General features: G+C 47.9%; 1 protein-coding gene across 2 annotated transcripts in view; it reads right to left on the bottom strand.

Moving 5' to 3' along the window:
• The window catches only part of LOC129830642 (transmembrane protein 64-like), a 43923-nt gene extending 26104 nt beyond the window's left edge, over positions 1–17819 (bottom strand). For both annotated transcript variants that reach the window (XM_055893230.1, XM_055893231.1), the window contains exon 1: positions 16213–17819. In XM_055893230.1, the coding sequence (XP_055749205.1) occupies positions 16213–16932 (720 nt within the window). In that variant the 5' untranslated portion in view covers positions 16933–17819. The remainder of the gene's footprint in view (positions 1–16212) is intronic.
• Positions 17820–21362: the final 3543 nt, after the last annotated feature.

Here is a 21362-nt window from a genome sequence, read left to right as displayed (position 1 = left end):
AGACACCCCCCAAAAAGGAGTGATTCTGCAGGTGGTGACCACAGACCACTTCTCAGTTCCTATGCTTCCTGGCTGATGTTTTGGTCACTTTTGAATGCTGGCGGTGCTTTCACTCTAGCGGTAGCATGAGACGGAGTCTACAACCCACACAAGTGGCTCAGGTAGTGCAGCTCATCCAGGATGGCACATCAATGCGAGCTGTGGCAAAAAGGTTTGCTGTGTCTGTCAGCGTAGTGTCCAGAGCATGGAGGTGCTACCAGGAGACAGGCCAGTACATCAGGAGACGTGGAGGAGGCCGTAGGAGGGCAACAACCCAGCAGCAGGACCGCTACCTCCGCCTTTGTGCAAGCCCTGCAAAATGACCTCCAGCAGGCCACAAATGTGCATGTGTCTGCTCAAACGGTCAGAAACAGACTCCATGAGGGTGGTATGAGGGCCCGACGTCCACAGGTGGGGGTTGTGCTTACAGCCCAACACCGTGCAGGACGTTTGGCATTTGCCAGAGAACACCAAGATTGGCAAATTCGCCACTGGCGCCCTGTGCTCTTCACAGATGAAAGCAGGTTCACACTGAGCACATGTGACAGACGTGACAGTCTGGAGACGCCGTGGAGAACGTTCTGCTGCCTGCAACATCCTCCAGCATGACCGGTTTGGCGGTGGGTCAGTCATGGTGTGGGGTGGCATTTCTTTGGGGGGGCCGCACAGCCCTCCATGTGCTCGCCAGAGGTAGCCTGACTGCCATTAGGTACCGAGATGAGATCCTCAGACCCCTTGTGAGACCATATGCTGGTGCGGTTGGCCCTGGGTTCCTCCTAATGCAAGACAATGCTAGACCTCATGTGGCTGGAGTGTGTCAGCAGTTCCTGCAAGAGGAAGGCATTGATGCTATGGACTGGCCCGCCCGTTCCCCAGACCTGAATCCAATTGAGCACATCTGGGACATCATGTCTCGCTCCATCCACCAACGCCACGTTGCACCACAGACTGTCCAGGAGTTGGCGGATGCTTTAGTCCAGGTCTGGGAGGAGATCCGTCAGGAGACCATCCACCACCTCATCAGGAGCATGCCCAGGCGTTGTAGGGAGGTCATACAGGCACGTGGAGGCCACACACACTACTGAGCCTCATTTTGACTTGTTTTAAGGACATTACATCAAAGTTGGATCAGCCTGTAGTGTGGTTTTCCACTTTAATTTTGAGTGTGACTCCAAATCCAGACCTCCATGGGTTGATAAATTTGATTTACATTGACCATTTGTGTGATTTTGTTGTCAGCACATTCAACTATGTAAAGAAAAAAGTATATATATATATAATATTTCATTCATTCAGATCTAGGATGTGTTATTTTAGTGTTCCCTTTATTTTTTGGAGCAGTGTATAAAGAATCCATATGATGGAAATCTGTCACAGTGAGAACTTCAGCCCCTGTGCACAATATAGGGAACAGGAAGTCATCTGGGGAATCACATTCATTATATAGGGAACAGGAAGTCATCTGGGGAATCACATTCATTATATAGGGAACAGGAAGTCATCTGGGGAATCACATTCATTATATAGGGAACAGGAAGTCATCTGGGGAATCACATTCATTATATAGGGAACAGGAAGTCATCTGGGGAATCACATTCATTATATAGGGAACAGGAAGTCATCTGGGGAATCACATTCATTATATAGGGAACAGGAAGTCATCTGGGGAATCACATTCATTATATAGGGAACAGGAAGTCATCTGGGGAATCACAGTCATTATATAGGGAACAGGAAGTCATCTGGGGAATCACAGTCATTATATAGGGAACAGGAAGTCATCTGGGGAATCACATTCATTATATAGGGAACAGGAAGTCATCTGGGGAATCACATTCATTATATAGGGAACAGGAAGTCATCTGGGGAATCACAGTCATTATATAGGGAACAGGAAGTCATCTGGGGAATCAGAGTAATTAAATGTAGAAACGTCAAGCAGGTCGACAACGAAACAGTCTACAGGCGGGCCTGCAGGTAGGAGGCCTTTTACTGTCTTCAACAAGACATGATACAAGTGGCAACAACTTGTACAGTGGAGAGCGATTTGGGAGCGTCGGCGGAGAGAGCGATTTGGGAGCGTCGGCGGAGAGAGCGATTTGGGAGCGTCGGCGGAGAGAGCGATTTGGGAGCGTCGGCGGAGAGAGCGATTTGGGAGCGTCGGCGGAGAGAGCGATTTGGGAGCGTCGGCGGAGAGAGCGATTTGGGAGCGTCGGCGGAGAGAGCGATTTGGGAGCGTCGGCGGAGACAGCGATTTGGGAGCGTCGGCGGAGAGAGCGATTTGGGAGCGTCGGCGGAGACAGCGATTTGGGAGCGTCGGCGGAGAGAGCGATTTGGGAGCGTCGGCGGAGAGAGCGATTTGGGAGCGTCGGCGGAGAGAGCGATTTGGGAGCGTCGGCGGAGAGAGCGATTTGGGAGCGTCGGCGGAGAGAGCGATTTGGGAGCGTCGGCGGAGAGAGCGATTTGGGAGCGTCGGCGGAGAGAGCGATTTGGGAGCGTCGGCGGAGAGAGCGATTTGGGAGCGTCGGCGGAGAGAGCGATTTGGGAGCGTCGGCGGAGAGAGCGATTTGGGAGCGTCGGCGGAGAGAGCGATTTGGGAGCGTCGGCGGAGAGAGCGATTTGGGAGCGTCGGCGGAGAGAGCGATTTGGGAGCGTCGGCGGAGAGAGCGATTTGGGAGCGTCGGCGGAGAGAGCGATTTGGGAGCGTCGGCGGAGAGAGCGATTTGGGAGCGTCGGCGGAGAGAGCGATTTGGGAGCGTCGGCGGAGAGAGCGATTTGGGAGCGTCGGCGGAGAGAGCGATTTGGGAGCGTCGGCGGAGAGAGCGATTTGGGAGCGTCGGCGGAGAGAGCGATTTGGGAGCGTCGGCGTTTCGGCAGAGTGGAGGGTCAAAGAGCAGTCTCGTCTTGGCTCCTGTCCTGGGAGGGACGTTATAACCTTTGGACAGAGAACTTTACCCAAGGGCGATTCCATGCGTAGGTTGATACTATTTTTGGTAACTCAGATTGTTTGTTTGACATTCTTATGAAAGAAGCCATTTTAGGCCCGATTCAAACCCATTCATTCCTCCTGTAAGACTCTATAATCTGTACGCGATACAGACAACATCTGGGTATCATTATACCCCTTATAGCACTCTCATATGGAGTGTCTACAATCTGTAAGTACACCACAAGTCCAGTAGGAACCCTGCTAATTCTGAAGGTACTGCAGGATACGTTTTTATAAGCACCACGAACCCATTGAATAGTATTTCAGAATCACTCCATATGAGAGAGTGCTGTAAAGGAGTGTAATGATACCCAGATGTTGTCTGTATCACGTACGGTTCACAGATCATAGGGTCTTACAGGAGGCATGGATGGGTCTGAATAGGGCCCAAAATGGCTGCTTTCATTGTGACTTAAAAATAATAATAATATGGAGGCTCTAGAGACGAATACAAAATGCAAAATAAATGCCAAACATCGTTCCTTCCAGTGACGTTACTGTGAGAATTGCCAGAAGAATCGGAGATAGATACTGAAAATATTTCTGGGCTACGTTTGTGAATACAGGTCCTGGCGTCATGGGTGAGACATTTTAACCATTGGACAGGGAACTTCCAAGTCCCTCATAGTGTCTATATCCCAAATGGCACCCCATTTCCTACACAGCCCACTGCCGTTGACCGGGCAGGGCCCCACACTGCCGTTGACCGGGCAGGGCCCCACACTGCCGTTGACCGGGCAGGGCCCCACACTGCCGTTGACCGGGCAGGGCCCCACACTGCCGTTGACCGGGCAGGGCCCCACACTGCCGTTGACCGGGCAGGGCCCCACACTGCCGTTGACCGGGCAGGGCCCCACACTGCCGTTGACCGGGCAGGGACCCACACTGCCGTTGACCGGGCAGGGACCCACACTGCCGTTGACCGGGCAGGGACCCACACTGCCGTTGACCGGGCAGGGACCCACACTGCCGTTGACCGGGCAGGGACCCACACTGCCGTTGACCGGGCAGGGACCCACACTGCCGTTGACCGGGCAGGGACCCACACTGCCGTTGACCGGGCAGGGACCCACACTGCCGTTGACCGGGCAGGGACCCACACTGCCGTTGACCGGGCAGGGACCCACACTGCCGTTGACCGGGCAGGGACCCACACTGCCGTTGACCGGGCAGGGACCCACACTGCCGTTGACCGGGCAGGGACCCACACTGCCGTTGACCGGGCAGGGACCCACACTGCCGTTGACCGGGCAGGGACCCACACTGCCGTTGACCGGGCAGGGACCCACACTGCCGTTGACCGGGCAGGGACCCACACTGCCGTTGACCGGGCAGGGACCCACACTGCCGTTGACCGGGCAGGGACCCACACTGCCGTTGACCGGGCAGGGACCCACACTGCCGTTGACCGGGCAGGGACCCACACTGCCGTTGACCGGGCAGGGACCCACACTGCCGTTGACCGGGCAGGGACCCACACTGCCGTTGACCGGGCAGGGACCCACACTGCCGTTGACCGGGCAGGGACCCACACTGCCGTTGACCGGGCAGGGACCCACACTGCCGTTGACCGGGCAGGGACCCACACTGCCGTTGACCGGGCAGGGACCCACACTGCCGTTGACCGGGCAGGGACCCACACTGCCGTTGACCGGGCAGGGACCCACACTGCCGTTGACCGGGCAGGGACCCACACTGCCGTTGACCGGGCAGGGACCCACACTGCCGTTGACCGGGCAGGGCCCCACACTGCCGTTGACCGGGCAGGGCCCTACACTGCCGTTGACCGGGCAGGGCCCTCACTGCCGTTGACCGGGCAGGGCCCTCACTGCCGTTGACCAGGGCCCACAGTAAAGCTGTAAAGTATGACCTGCTGACTGGTTTAGGTCAAATGAAAAGCTACAATCCTATACGACTCACTCACCTCACTATATAATGAATAGGAGGCTATTTGTCACAAGCTCAGTCAGGAGAAAGGGATCTGCTGAGGTGTATGAGAAGGGAACATAATTACTGCAGTGAAATACTGGGAGGAGGAACCAGTCCCTTCAGGAAGTATTTCACACCCCCCCTGACTGATTCCACATGCTGTGTTACAGCCTGATTTCAACATATGTTTTTAGATTTTTTTTTGTTGCAAATTGCTAAATGAAATACATGAATCTCATTTACATAAGTATTTACACCCCTGAGTCAATACATGTTAGAATCACCTTTGGAAGCGATTACAGCTGTGAGTTTCTCTGGGTAAGTCTCTAAGAGCTTTGCACACTTGGACAGTACAATATTTGCAAATTATTATTTTTTAAATTCTTCAAGCTCTGTGAAGTTGGTTGTTGATCATTGCTAGACAGACATTTTCAAGTCTTGCCATAGATGTTCAAGTCAATTTAAGTCAAAACTGTAACTCGGCCACTCAGGAACATTCACTGTCGTCTTGGTAAGCAACTCCAGTGTAGATTTGTCCTTGTGTTTTAGATTATTGTCCTGCCGAAAGGTGAATTTGCCTCCCAGTGTCTGGTGGATAGCAGACTGAACCAGGTTTTCATCGAGGATGTTGCCTGTCCTTGGCTCTATTCCATTTCTTTTCATCCTAAACAACTCCCTCCCTAGTCCTTGCCGATGACAAGCATACCCATAACATGGTGCAGCCATCACCATGCTTGAAAATATGAAGAGTGGTACTCAGGGATGTGTTGTGTTTTGCCCCAAACATAATGCTTTGTATTCAGGACATAACGTTCATTTCTTGATCGATCCTCAGTTTTCATATCATTCATAAAAACACTGTTTAAAAGTCACCATCGGCCTCATGGGGAAATCCCTGAGCGGTTTCCTTCCTCTCCAACAACCGAGTTAGGCAGGACGCCTGTATCTTTGTAGTGACTGGGTGTATTGATACACCATGCAAAGTGTATTTAAAAACTTCACCATGCTCAAAGGGATATTCAATGTCTGCTTTATTTGTACCCATCTACAAATAAGAGCCCTTCTCTGTGAGGCATTGGAAAACCTCCCTGGTCTTTGTGGTTGAATCTGTGTTTGAAATTCACTGCTCGACTGAGGGACCTTATAGATAATTGTATGTGTGGGGGTACAGAGATGAGGTAGTCATTAAAAAATCATATTAAACACTATTATTGCACACAGAGTGAGTCCATGACAGTTATGTGACCAGCAGTTCTGTACTCCTGAACTTATTTAGGCTTCTCATAGGGTTTGTATACTTATTCACTCAGGACTTCAGCTTTTAATTTTTTAATAATTTGTGAGAAAAAAAATCTTTAAAAAAAATCTGAAAAACATCATTCCACTTTGACATTTTTGGTTATTGTGTTTAGGCCAGTGACAAAAAAACTCAAATTTAATCCATTTTAAACTCAGGCTGTAACACAACAAAAATGTGAAAAAAGTCAAAGGGTGTGAATACTTCCTGAAGTGTATGTTCATGTCTGAACTCAACTGTGGAATAAATTATTATGCAAAACAGTCAGGTGGCCACGCTGTAGCAAACTCCTATAGGCTATTACGCTCGGTCTAGCTCGCTCTCATCACCCACAAACCACTCCTACAGGCTGTTACGCTCGGTCTAGCTCGCTCTCATCACCCACAAACCACTGTGACAGCATTTACTATGGCAGAATACCCATTTCAGAGCACATTTACAGTTTTCAAATTACTTTTTTAATGGGGGGGGGGGGGGGGGGTCGAATCAAGTTTCTCTACGTGTGTGGCTTCAGTTCTACAGCAGTAAAATGAATAAGAAAATCATTGGTCTAGTCTACCTTTCAAGAGATGATGATGTCAAGCAGGTCGAAGATGACGCTTGATTTTGTTGAAGCTAAAACTGTGAACAAACTATAACTGATTTTAGAAGTGGCAACGTCATTAGCAGCAACTTTGTAACCGTCGTACGCCACCCACCTTGAAACACAACCTAGTTTAAAGTCTATTTGTTTGATGCGGTAGACCTTGCGGACTCCTGATAGGAGGAGAGGGTACTATCCAAACAAAATGCTACCCATTTTATATCACTATAAAATGCTAAATGCTACCCATTTTATATCACTATAAAATGCTAAATGCTACCCATTTTATATCACCATAAAATGCTAAATGCTACCCATTTTATATCACTATAAAATGCTAAATGCTACCCATTTTATATCACCGTAAAATGCTAAATGCTACCCATTTTATATCACCATAAAATGCTAAATGCTACCCATTTTATATCACCATAAAATGCTAAATGCTACCCATTTTATATCACCATAAAATGCTAAATGCTACCCATTTTATATCACTATAAAATGCTAAATGCTACCCATTTTATATCACTATAAAATGCTAAATGCTACCCATTTTATATCACTATAAAATGCTAAATGCTACCCATTTTATAGCACTATAAAATGCTAAATGCTACCCATTTTATAGCACTATAAAATGCTAAATGCTACCCATTTTATAGCACTATAAAATGCTAAATGCTACCCATTTTATAGCACTATAAAATGCTAAATGCTACCCATTTTATAGCACTATAAAATGCTAAATGCTACCCATTTTATAGCACTATAAAATGCTAAATGCTACCTATTTTATATCACTATAAAATGCTAAATGCTACCTATTTTGCAACTGCAGTAGGCTAAGAAAGCCACTCTGACATGCAACAACTCTAGAGCCATCTGAAGTCACGCCAAGCAGAAAAGTAACCAAGCAGTTGATCCAAGGTAATAATAGTTGCAGTTAGACAAATCAAACTGGACAGTAAAGCAAGATCATCCGTACGGTCACATCGAAGACACTATCCAACCAAAACGCTAACCCATTCAGAAAAACAGCCGTAGCCAATCTATCGAAGCCACCATAACAGGCATTAGGGCTATCTTCTCCCAGTATCCAGGTACACAGGACATACCAAAAATGACCTACTGAACGAGCAAAAGAACGTAGCTATCAGAAGGTATCAGATGAAAGTTAGCGGTTATGATGAAAGTTGCCATCAGGCCTGGCCATGGACAGTGTGTGCAGCAGTAGAACTGTTGACATCTACAATGACTAGGATGTCGCCTACAGTAGTCAATCTGGTCTGTATAGAACAGCTGCTGTCCCCTACAGTAGTCAACCTGGCCTGTCCAGAACAACAGCTGTTGTCCCCTACAGTAGTCAACCTGGTCTGTCCAGAACAGCTGCTGTTCCCTACAGTAGTCAATCTGGTCTGTCCAGAACAGCTGCTGTCCCCTACAGTAGTCAATCTGGTCTGTCCAGAACAGCTGCTGTCCCCTACAGTAGTCAATCTGGTCTGTCCAGAACAGCTGCTGTCCCCTACAGTAGTCAATCTGGTCTGTCTAGAACAGCTGCTGTCCCCTACAGTAGTCAACCTGGTCTGTCCAGAACAGCTGCTGTCCCCTACAGTAGTCAACCTGGTCCGTCCAGAACAGCTGCTGTCCCCTACAGTAGTCAACCTGGTCTGTATAGAACAGCTACTGTCCCCTACAGTAGTCAACCTGGTCTGTCCAGAACAGCTGCTGTCCCCTACAGTAGTCAACCTGGTCTGTATAGAACAGCTGCTGTCCCCTACAGTAGTCAACCTGGTCTGTCCAGAACAGCTGCTGTCCCCTACAGTAGTCAACCTGGTCTGTCCAGAACAGCTGCTGTCCCCTACAGTAGTCAATCTGGTCTGTCCAGAACAGCTACTGTTCCCTACAGTAGTCAACCTGGTCTGTCCAGAACAGCTGCTGTCCCCTACAGTAGTCAATCTGGTCTGTCCAGAACAGCTGCTGTCCCCTACAGTAGTCAACCTGGTCTGTCCAGAACAGCTGCTGTCCCCTACAGTAGTCAACCTGGTCTGTATAGAACAGCTGCTGTCCCCTACAGTAGTCAACCTGGTCTGTCCAGAACAGCTACTGTTCCCTACAGTAGTCAACCTGGTCTGTCCAGAACAGCTGCTGTCCCCTACAGTAGTCAACCTGGTCTGTCCAGAACAGCTGCTGTCCCCTACAGTAGTCACCAGGGTGGAAGCAGTGTTTTGATAATAAACAATGTTTGCTGTCAAAACAACGCCCACGTTCCTAGGAGACCGACTGCTCAATAGGTTCCTTTGTTGTTTTCGACTAAAGCTAAAAGGAGTATATTACTACAACCTAATCCTACATCCCGCTGATCTTCATAAAGCAATACAAGGGTTGACATATGTAGCGTAACCGAGCATAAACTAAAATAAATCTTGTCCATTTTTAAAATGCAATATCATGCTAATGTCAAAGATTGGTAGAGGGTGATTACACGACATTATCTGGAACGTTTGGGAAGCATACGAAATCAAACAATTTTTTTTAGGCCTACCGTCTATGCTAACGATATCTGCACTTGTCCACTAGTATGACTAAAACGCCGAGTCATTATGAAAACATGCATATTTAAAATAGGATTAACAACACAATGGGAATTCAAGATATTTAGGTTACATTTTACTCGGATACAATTTGAAAACCAGTGTGGAGTACGATTGAGATTGCGTCATCTGTGGATCTGTTAGGGCGGTACGCGAATTAGAGTGGGTCTAGGGTTTCCTGGCATGATGATGGTGTTGTGAGCCATGACCAGCCTTTCAAAGCACTTCGTGGCTACCGACGTGAACGTAGAGAACGCCCAGTCTCTAGCTGGTTTTTCTATGCCTCGTCAAGACCGATCGCAAGCGTAGGGTGAGGTTAAGGGGGGAGGTGTTTGTCACTTTGCCCAACACCTGTTAACAATCTCTAATATAAAGGAAGTCTCAAGGTTTTGCTCGCCTGAGGTAGAGTACCTCATGATAAACTGTAGACCATACTATTTACCAACAGAGTTTATCTATATTTATAAGACTGCACTAAACAAGTTGTATAGGAACTGAAGCAAGAAAATGCACATTGAGGCGGCGCTCCTAGTGGCCGTTGATTTTAATGGAGGGAAACGGCAATCTATTTTACAGTACCTAATTTTCACCTGTGCAAAATAAAACCTCTAGATCACCTTTACACACAGAGACGCAGACAAATCTCTCCATTTGACCATAAATCGTCCTGATTCCTGCTTACGAGCAAAAACTCAAAACAGGAAGTATCAGAGACTTGCTCAATAAGGAAGTGGTCCGATGAAGAGGACACTAAGCTACAAGACTGGAAAATGTTCTGGGATTCATCCTGTAACATTGAGGAATTTACCAGAGTCACCGGCTTCATTAATGAAATTGTCCCCACAGTGACCTTATGTACATACACACTGAGCTAAAAGCTAGAGCTGCTGCCTCAAGGAGCAGGACACCATTCTGTAGGTTGATAAGAAATCCCACTTCGACTTCTGACGAACCATCAAACAGTCAAAACGTCAATACAGGACTAAGATCGAATCCTACTACGCTTGTAGGATGTGGCAAGGCTTGCAAACTATCCTGGAATACAAATGAAAACCCAGCAGCGAGCTGCCCAGTGACACGAGCGGACCAGAAAAGCTAAATTCCTTCTATGCTTGAGGCAAGCAACACTGAACCATGCATGAGAGCACCAGCTGTTCCGGACGACCGTGATCTCACTCTCCGTAGACGATATGAGTAAGACATTTAAAACAGGTTAACATTCACAATGGACAGACAGATTACCAGGACGTGTACTGACCAGCTGGTAAGAGTATTCGGCCGGCAGATGCTCAAAAGGTTCTACAGCCACACCATTGAGAGCATCTTGACTGGGTGCATCACTGCTTGATATGGCAACTTCTTGGCATCCAACCGCAAGGCGCTACAGAGAGTAATGCATACAGCCCAGTCTACACCGGTTGTTTACAAAGCATGTGACTAATATTATTTTTGGCATGCCTTGTACAGTCTAATTGCTAGCCTGGGTGGGTACGAGCATGTTTGTGCCACTCCTTGTCATGCCAAACATTTATATAGGATTTGACATAATAGAACAAACAGATGTGGGACCATTCTCTCTAACCGCAAAACAGTCTACTGGGACCAACAGATGTGGGACCATGCTCTCTAACCGCACAACAGTCTACTGGGACCATGCTCTCTAACCACACAACAGTCTACTGGGACCAGGCTCTCTAACCGCACAACAGTCTACTGGGACCATGCTCTCTAACCGCACAACAGTCTACTGGTACCATGCTCTCTAACCGCACAACAGTCTACTGGGACCATGCTCTCTAACTGCACAACAGTCTACTGGGACCATGCTATCTAACCGCACAACAGTCTACTGGGACCATGCTATCTAACCGCACAACAGTCTACTGGGACCATGCTCTCTAACTGCACAACAGTCTACTGGGACCATGCTATCTAACCGCACAGCAGTCTACTGGGACCATGCTATCTAACCGCACAACAGTCTACTGGGACCATGCTATCTAACCGCACAACAGTCTACTGGGACCATGCTATCTAACCGCACAGCAGTCTACTGGGACCAGGCTCTCTAACTGCACAACAGTCTACTCCATTCAGGTGAGGGAGATTATTTAAGATACTGTCTGAAGAGGTAGGGTTTCAGATGTTTTCAGAAGATGGGCAGGGACTCTACTGTCCTAGCATCAGGGAGAAGATGGGCAGGGACTCTACTGTCCTAGCATCAGGGAGAAGATGGGCAGGGACTCTACTGTCCTAGCTTCAGGGGGAAGATGGGCAGGGACTCTACTGTCCTAGCTTCAGGGGGAAGATGGGCAGGGACTCTACTGTCCTAGCTTCAGGGGGAAGATGGGCAGGGACTCTGCTGTCCTAGCATCAGGGGGAAGATGGGCAGGGACTCTACTGTCCTAGCTTCAGGGGGAAGATGGGCAGGGACTCTGCTGTCCTAGCTTCAGGGGGAAGATGGGCAGGGACTCTACTGTCCTAGCATCAGGGGGAAGATGGGCAGGGACTCTACTGTCCTAGCTTCAGGGGGAAGATGGGCAGGGACTCTACTGTCCTAGCTTCAGGGGGAAGATGGGCAGGGACTCTACTGTCCTAGCATCAGGGGGAAGATGGGCAGGGACTCTACTGTCCTAGCATCAGGGGGAAGATGGACAGGGACTCTGCTGTCCTAGCTTCAGGGGGAAGATGGGCAGGGACTCTACTGTCCTAGCATCAGGGAGAAGCTGGTTCCACCATTGGGGTGCCAGGACAGAGAAGAGCTTGGACTGGGCCGAGTGGGAGCTGCCTCCCGTAGGGTTGGGAGGGCCAAGAGACCTGAGGTGGCAGAACGGAGTGCTTGGGTTGGGGTGTAGGGTTTGATCATAGCCTGAAGGTAGGGAGGGACAGGTCCTCTTGCTGTTCCCTAGGTAACCACCATGGTCTGGTAGTGGATGGGTTGGGGTGTAGGGTTTGATCATAGCCTGAAGGTAGGGAGGGACAGGTCCTCTTGCTGTTCCCTAGGTAACCACCATGGTCTGGTAGTGGATGGGAGCTTTGACCGGAAACCAGCGGAGTGTGTGGAGGAGCGGGGTGACATGAGAGAACTTGGGAAGGTTGAACATGAGAGGGCTGCAGAGATCTGGATAAGTTGCAGGGGTTTGATGGTACAAGAGGGAAGGATGAGAACAGAGAGAGAGTCAGCTTTGGCAGTGAGAGATAGTGAGAGTCGTTCAGAGAGAGAGTCAGCTTTGGCAGTGAGAGATAGTGAGAGTCGTTCAGAGAGAGAGAGTCAGCTTTGGCAGTGAGAGATAGTGAGAGTCAGCTTTGGCAGTGAGAGATAGTGAGAGTCAGCTTTGGCAGTGAGAGATAGTGAGAGTCGTTCAGAGAGAGAGTCAGCTTTGGCAGTGAGAGATAGTGAGAGTCGTTCAGAGAGAGAGTCAGCTTTGGCAGTGAGAGATAGTGAGAGTCGTTCAGAGAGAGAGAGTCAGCTTTGGCAGTGAGAGATAGTGAGAGTCGTTCAGAGAGAGAGTCAGCTTTGGCAGTGAGAGATAGTGAGAGTCGTTCAGAGAGAGAGATAGTGAGAGTCATTCGGAGTGTTTTGGAAAGGAAAGAAAGAAGGGATACAGGTCTGTAGTTTTTGACGTAAGGGGGGGGCGGGGGGGTCGAGTGTTGGTTTCTTGTGGAGGGGAGCGACTCTGACCATGTTGAAGTCAGAGGGGACGCAGCCAGTGGTCAGGGATGAGTTGATGATGGAAGTGTAGGCCTAGTGTTGACACAGACGGGCAATTCACTGTTAGCCGTGTCAAGTGTTGGAGACCAGTGACAGATTAGTCCGTGGGGATAATTCCGGGTTTACCACACACACACACACACCACCTTCTCAGTGGGGGGTAAAATAGTTGGGGGGGTTTCAAAACATCAGACTAGGGGCCTGCAACTCAAATGGCACCCTATTCTGTTCATAGTGCACTACTTTTGACAAAGCCTCACGTTGGTAAATAGGGTGTAATTTGAGACATGGTCGAGCTGAAGGGCTGCAATGTTGGATCTCAGAAAAGTACATCTGTGTTTAAAGTTTATTTCAGCTTTTTTTTGACCTGTCCAGTTTGTGTTAACAGCAGCTAGGTAGGTCCAGTTTGTGTTAACAGCAGCTAGGTAGGTCCAGTTTGTGTAAACAGCAGCTAGGTAGGTCCAGTTTGTGTAAACAGCAGCTAGGTAGGTCCAGTTTGTGTAAACAGCAGCTAGGTAGGTCCAGTTTGTGTAAACAGCAGCTAGGGCTGCAGTAGGTACAGTTTGTGTATACTGTAAATAGCCTAACGCATGGCTGGCTACTACTGCCTGCATTTCTTCCAGACACATTTAGATGGAGCTCGGATAATTCACTATGTATTGGTTCACTTTAGATAGGAGCAAAACACTTCTCTCCCCACACTTATGTCACAACATTTGATTTCATTTACTAATGACTTGTCGTTCAGTAAACATCCTTGGACAAGGAGCAATAATAATAAATAATAACAACAACAGCTAGAAGCATGGGCTTGGATCACAGCATAACGACAGGCGTGGTCCGCAATGGAATAATTATACAGACCAAGTAGACAGACTAAAACAAGACCAAGTAGACAGACTAAACCAAGACCAAGTAGACAGACTAAAACAACCATATGGCCTCGGACAAGACGACAGGAAATAACTCGATTAAACAACAATGACTAGCTGTGAATTCTGATTCATACGTGACTTTTGGAGAAAGGGAGACTTGTCCCCACAGACGAGTGACTGAAACAGCAGTGCCTGTGTCTGGGGGAATGAGAACAGCTGGAGCAGTGGCTTGTTCTAATCCAATCGTTGCAACGGTTTCAACCGATAGCCCGCCCATTTCTTTGCAGACAGAAGAAGTAGCCAATAGTTATTTACAGAACACAGCGCTTCACACTGAGTGAAAGAGATGTGTGCTGGCAGCTGGAAATTACTTTTTTCTGATCACAGATAAATAAAAAAATATTTGTCGTAGTCATATTTCTCCATATCTGTTACAATACTCATTGTGTCACAGTATTCTGCACAGCCCTAGCCTAGTGTGTGTAGCTTTGGGAATGCTCGGCCCTGTTCTCCTTGGAATGCTCGGCCCTGTTCTCCTTGGAATGCTCGGCCCTGTTCTCCTTGGAATGCTCGGCCCTGTTCTCCTTGGAATGCTCGGCCCTGTTCTCCTTGGAATGCTCGGCCCTGTTCATCTAAGTGTGCAGGCTTGTGTTCCAGCCCTGCTCCAACACACCTGATACTGCAAATCAGCTTGTCATCAGGACTTAGGCTACATTAGCTGAATCATTAAAGTATGTTGGAGCAGGGCTGGAACAAAGGCCTGCACATCCACCAGGTGGTCGACCACCCTTGCAGATGCTGTCTGTCTCAAATGGCACCCTATTCCCTTTATAGTGCAATACATAGTACGGCTGAAAGATATGGGCAGGAAAAATCTAATTACGATTTAATATTATTATTATTATTATTTTTTAAATATTGTTATTTAAATCTAAACACTTGGGTGAACTGTTGGAATAATATAAATATAATGATTTATATTAAGAAGCAAAGTGGAAAGCGGCATCATTCTTGTTTGTAACATTGTGTTGACTGTATTTGACCTAACAGAACATCATCCACAATAATACTGGATTAAACAGAGGACAAGGAGCCCGGATCTAACAGAGGAGTCCGGATCTAACAGAGGAGCCCGGATCTAACAGAGGAGCCCGGATCTAACAGAGGAGCCCGGATCTAACAGAGGAGCCCGGATCTAACAGAGGAGCCCGGATCTAACAGAGGAGCCCGGATCTAACAGAGGAGCCCGGATCTAACAGAGGAGCCCGGATATAACAGAGGAGCCCGGATATAACAGAGGAGCCCGGATCTGACAGAGGAGCCCGGATCTGACAGAGGAGCCCGGATCTGACAGAGGAGCCCGGATCTGACAGAGGAGCCCGGATCTGACAGAGGAGCCCGGATCTGACAGAGGAGCCCGGATCTGACAGAGGAGCCCGGATCTAACAGAGGAGCCCGGATCTAACAGAGGAGCCCAAATCTAACAGAGGAGCCCAAATCTAACAGAGGAGCCCAAATCTAACAGAGGAGCCCGGATCTAACAGAGGAGCCCGGATCTGACAGAGGAGCCCGGATCTAATAGAGGAGCCCAAATCTAACAGAGGAGCCCAAATCTGACAGAGGAGCCCGGATCTGACAGAGGAGCCCGGATCTAACAGAGGAGCCCAAATCTAACAGAGGAGCCCAAATCTGACAGAGGAGCCCGGATCTGACAGAGGAGCTGCTTGAGTGACAGGGGGCGGGGGCCTGTGTGTGTGGGAAGCAGCTTTTAGAGGGAGGGAGAGAGAGAGGACAAAGAGTAAACTAGAAAAAACAAACAATGCAATATGGATATTGCACATGTCCATATTAAAATGTCGATACTGCAATTATTTGTGCAGCCCTACTATTTAGGGAATAGGGTTCCATAGGGCTCTGGTCTAAAGTAGTGCACTATATAGGGAATAGGGTTCCATAGGGCTCTGGTCTAAACTAGTGTACTATATAGGGAATAGGGTGCCATAGGGCTCTGGTCTAAAGTATTGCACTATATAGGGAATAGGGTTCCATAGGGCTCTGGTCTAAAGTAGTGTACTATATAGGGAATAGGGTTCCATTTGGGAAGCAAATTCTGGTTCCTGTTTGTCACCTGCACAGACAATGGAGAAAGGACCAAAGACACCATCAGCAACTCAAGATTTACAACCATACTCACTGAGAAAACGGCATTCTGGAGTCCAAACGGAATGGGCGTGAGTCTCGCTAAGGCCACAACTTTGAGTCCGCTCCCCCCCTCCACCACCCGTATCACAGCACTGAGCTGTTCAGAGTTCCCCACCTTGTTGACCACCCAGTCTGTCAACAGTCTCTTACACACCAGGTGAGCCACGAAGGTACCGATGAGCACCCCCACCATCACCAGTCCCATACCCAGCACGAAGCCGTAGAGGTATCCCGCAGCCACGTTCAGGACGATGTAGCCCCAGCCGAATGGGAAGGAGACAATGATCAGACCGACTACGAACAGCAGGACTCCAACCAGGCTGTCCAAGCTCTCCACCCAGAGGAGAAGGTCCTTGAGGTACTGTCGGACGAGAGCCACGGAGGAGAAGCACACCGCTGTCAGAATGCACGCCAAGAGGGCACTCTTGAAACAACACGTGGTAATACAACACGGGTGTCTGAAATCACCGTTGGTGACGCTACCGGTGAATGACACGCCAGCGTCAACGATGCTCTCGGGGTCTCCGTCAGATTTACCGACGGCTCCTCCTCTCTCGTCAAACGCGTTGCATATCAAGATGTCAATTTTATCGCACTCGTCCGGGGAGGATCTCTGGAGCCAGCGGTTCATCTGGATCTGTCCTTTGACCGCGGCGTGTTTAAGGACCTTTAGGACGACCTGCAGGGATGGTGGCGACCCTGCGCCCCACATGGTGGCCCTACCACTGAGTCTCAGGAAGATATACAGTCGCTCTGACTGGTTGTGCCCGGATTTAAGATGGAGCGTTGTATACTTGAATTATCCCGTTTCCCCCCCTTGTAGAAATGATAACGCTTGAACATAAATAATGACAACTGAGAAAGATAATTCGGGTGATGTGCTGACAGTGAGAAAGGTTACCGATGGTTTCTGTGTTGGGGACACGTTTCTATTTTTCAGCATAGAGGATAACTGTTTACATAGGCTTCAAACGGAAATTTCTTCCAATCCGGGTTGCCATCATACGAATTATCGTCCAGTGTGGCAGTTGTTGATCTTGGGTACACCGAATTGGGAGACATGCCAGTCCAATGATTTAAAGAAAAAATCGTTTTCACATCGTCTCGAATCGGAGGCGAATGTAAATGACTCCCAGCAGTTTTCGTCACACAATCACTGCGTTGAAAAGCATCGGTCGATGTTAATCTGGCGAGCCGAGGCACGACAACAACAAACTGACCACAAAGTCACGGTACTGCTCAAAACGTCAGATCAAGCCTACTATTCATATCCGTACGAAACGGTCCAAAGATAAATCCAACTTTTGCGACTCCTCTGTCCTATTTCTCGTAAAACCTTGCAGCGAGTTGCTAGTCCAGTGAGACCGACTCGGCTAGCTGCTGTCTGTAAAGTCCTGGAAACCCGTCCCAACGGGCAGATTCACCGAACATGGACCTTCTCTTCCCGGTGCATAGTGATAACCGTGGCGTCTGAGTCCGTCTGCCAGACAGCTGCGTCGTATTACTTGTTTAGCCCACAATAGTAAGTGGTGTTGACGTTGGACGCTGTTCATACACCAGCCACCGCTCTGTTTGTTTCCCACAATGCCAAGTACCAGACCATGTGACTACTACCGTTCTGGCCTCTGAACCACGGCGGAATAAACCCAGCAGACTGTCTCTGTACTCACTAAATCCCACATGGGTCGATGGACAAAGCCAAACAGTATGGATATATAGTACCACAGTACACTGAAACCTAATCAAACAGGGAAATGGTTACAATAGGTTTTCCACCTTTAACTAAGTCAGTTTAACAATTTCTGATTTACAATGACAGCCTACACCGGTCAAACCCTAGAAACACTTTACAATAAGGGCTGTGTTTCGTGTCGGTTTACCCTGGCGTGAGGTTTTGAGAACGGTAAATCTCTCTCGGACAAGGTGATTTATCAATATATTCAGCCTCTATTTATTTCTCAGATTCAAAAATGTTAATTAGCGTCAAAGTAAACATCATGCGAGACTACAAATCTCTGAGTGTCATCTGACACCTTTGCTAACAGGTATTGTGTCCATTTAAAACTTGCACAAGACACTTCACAGAATTGTCAATCTAAAGACATTTTGCCAATTTAATCATTACTACATTTAGCTAACATTAGATAGTTAATCCAGAGATTCTTACCTTTGCCTCGATTCGGCAGTCTCCTCCAGATCATCAAGGCTTTTGTACTTCTTTATGATAGCCTCATTATCAGCTAATTAGCATTTTATTTTATTTGGGGGGGTAAATACAAGCAACGCCAGGGAAAGTCTACACAAAACACAGCCCTTATTTTAAGTGTTTCTGAAAAATGAATGGAAACATTTCCTTGTTTGACCACTAGGTTTTATGGGTATTATGACTCATACTGTGGTACTCTATTCTAACAAGATACACGTCGTCTTTGGTCAAGTTTAATGGCTGTTGGCATCCAATATGTTGCATTTGCACCCCCACCAAATTGAACAATAGTATAGATCCATTACACTTTGTGATACAAAATGGGAAAGGGGAAGCGAGAAAAAAGTGAAGTAAAAAAAATACATATTTTAATTACCCAACTAGCCCTATACTCATTAAAGCCCATCAGGTTATTCCTTTTATTTTATTATTATTTTCCTTTTATTAGTTTAAACCCTTTCTGATCCTACCCCATACCAACGGCCTCAGAGGACGAGACACCACCACTCAACACACCCTGTAACTCTTCCAAAGTCCAATCTCATACCCCCAAGTATTTCTCTGCAGCTGCCACCACCAAATCTATTTTCTGTGACTTACGTTCTGCGGTACAGTTGATAACCATTGCTATGAACGCTAAGACGCCAACCTTACTGAAACATATGGTGTATATTATCACTCAAATCAACACACTCATTCGGCTATCCCTTTCGGTGCAGATCTACTATTTACAGGGATCCTCTCAGAGTCCCTCACCTTTTACTAGGGGAGAACCGCTAAGGGGAGAACGGATCATAATAAAGGGCCGGAACGGAGCTAATGGAACGGCAACAAACACCTGAAAACCATGGAAACCATGTGTTTGATACCATTCCACTGATTCCGCTCCAGTCATTACCACGAGCTTGTTCGCCCCCCAATCATGGTGTCACCAACCTCCTGTGCCCTTGAGCCATCCTCTTCTACTTTGTTCAATCAGCATACGACACCCTGTGCACTACTCTGACTCTAGACGCCTCAACCTGCCACCTCTCACAACTTTATCCACCGAAACTACACAGTTCTCTGTCCCATATTCTCTATCCAGCCCCCTGGCTGTGTAACAGTATAACTTTAAACCGTCCCCTCGCCCCGCGTACCCGCTAACTAGCTAGCCATTTCACATCTGCACACTTCCCACACAAGGTACATGTCTCTCAGCCTTAACAGTTGTCGTCGTCCACAAAGCAAGGCGAGCTGGCTAACTCTGGATTATTCCAACTCTGGTGGATACGATTTCAATTTAATTTCAATTTAAGGGGCTTTATTGGCACGGGAAACATATGTTAACATTGCCAAAGCAAGTGAAATAGATCATAAACAAAAGTGAAATAAACAATTACAAAAATGAACAGTAAACACTACACTCACAAAAGTTCCAAAAGAATAAAGACATTTCAAATGTCATATTGTATATATACAGTGTTGTAACGATGTGCAAATGATGTGCAAACGATGTACAAAAGGGAAAATAAATAAGCATGAATATGGGTTGTATTTACAATGGTGTTTGTTCTTCACTGGTTGCCCTTTTCTTGTGGGAACAGGTCACACATCTTGCTGCTGTGATGGAACACTGTGGTATTTCACCCAGTAGATATGGGAGTTTATCAAATTAGGGTTTGTTTTCTAATTCTTTGTGGATCTGTGTAATCTGAGGGAAATATGTGTCTCTAATATGGTCATACATTGGGCAAGTGCAGCTCAGTATCCACCTCATTTTGTGGGCAGTGAGCACATAGCCTGTCTTCTCTTGAGAGCCAGGTCTGCCTACGGCGGCCTTTCTCAATAGCAAGGCTATGCTCATGTAACAGTATAACTTTAAACCGTCCCCTCGCCCCGACACGGGCGCGAACCAGGGACCCTCTGCACACATAAACAACGGTCGCCCACGAAGCACGGTCGTTACCCATCGCTCCACAAAGGCCGCGGCCCTTGCAAAGCAAGGGGCAACACTACTTAAGTCTCAGAGCAAGTGACGTAACTGATTGAAATGCTACTAGCGCGTACCCGCTAACTAGCTAGCCATTTCACATCCGTTACACTCACTGGGTCTGTACACAGTCAAAGCTTTCCTTAAGTTTGGGTCAGTCACAGTGATCAGGTATTCTGCCACTGTGTACTGTCTGTTTAGGGCCAAAAAAGTATTCTAGTTAGCTAATTTAAAAATATATACACTGCTCAAAAAAATAAAGGGAACACTTAAACAACACAATGTAACTCCAAGTCAATCACACTTCTGTGAAATCAAACTGTCCACTTAGGAAGCAACACTGATTGACAATACATTTCACATGCTGTTGTGCAAATGGAATAGACAAAAGGTGTAAATTATAGGCAGTTAGCAAGACACCCCCCAAAAAGGAGTGATTCTGCAGGTGGTGACCACAGACCACTTCTCAGTTCCTATGCTTCCTGGCTGATGTTTTGGTCACTTTTGAATGCTGGCGGTGCTTTCACTCTAGTGGTAGCATGAGACGGAGTCTACAACCCACACAAGTGGCTCAGGTAGTGCAGTTCATCCAAGATGGCACATCAATGCGAACTGTGGCAAGAAGGTTTGCTGTGTCTGTCAGCGTAGTGTCCAGAGCATGGAGGCGCTACCAGGAGACAGGCCAGTACATCAGGAGACGTGGAGGAGGCCGTAGGAGGGCAACAACCCAGCAGCAGGACCGCTACCTCCGCCTTTGTGCAATGAGGAGCACTGCCAGAGCCCTGAAAAATGACTTCCAGCAGGCCACAAATGTGCATGTGTCAGCATAAGGTCTCACAAGGGCTCTGAGGATCTCATCTCGGTACCTAATGGCAGTCAGGCTACCTCTGGCGAGCACATGGAGGGCTGTGCGGCCCCCCAAAGAAATGCCACCCCACACCATGACTGACCCACCGCCAAACCG

This window comes from Salvelinus fontinalis, chromosome 32 (assembly GCF_029448725.1).
Source record: "Salvelinus fontinalis isolate EN_2023a chromosome 32, ASM2944872v1, whole genome shotgun sequence".
Lineage (NCBI taxonomy): Eukaryota > Metazoa > Chordata > Actinopteri > Salmoniformes > Salmonidae > Salvelinus > Salvelinus fontinalis.
Note: the sequence above shows the minus strand (reverse complement) of the source record. Positions and strands in the feature narration are given on the sequence as shown.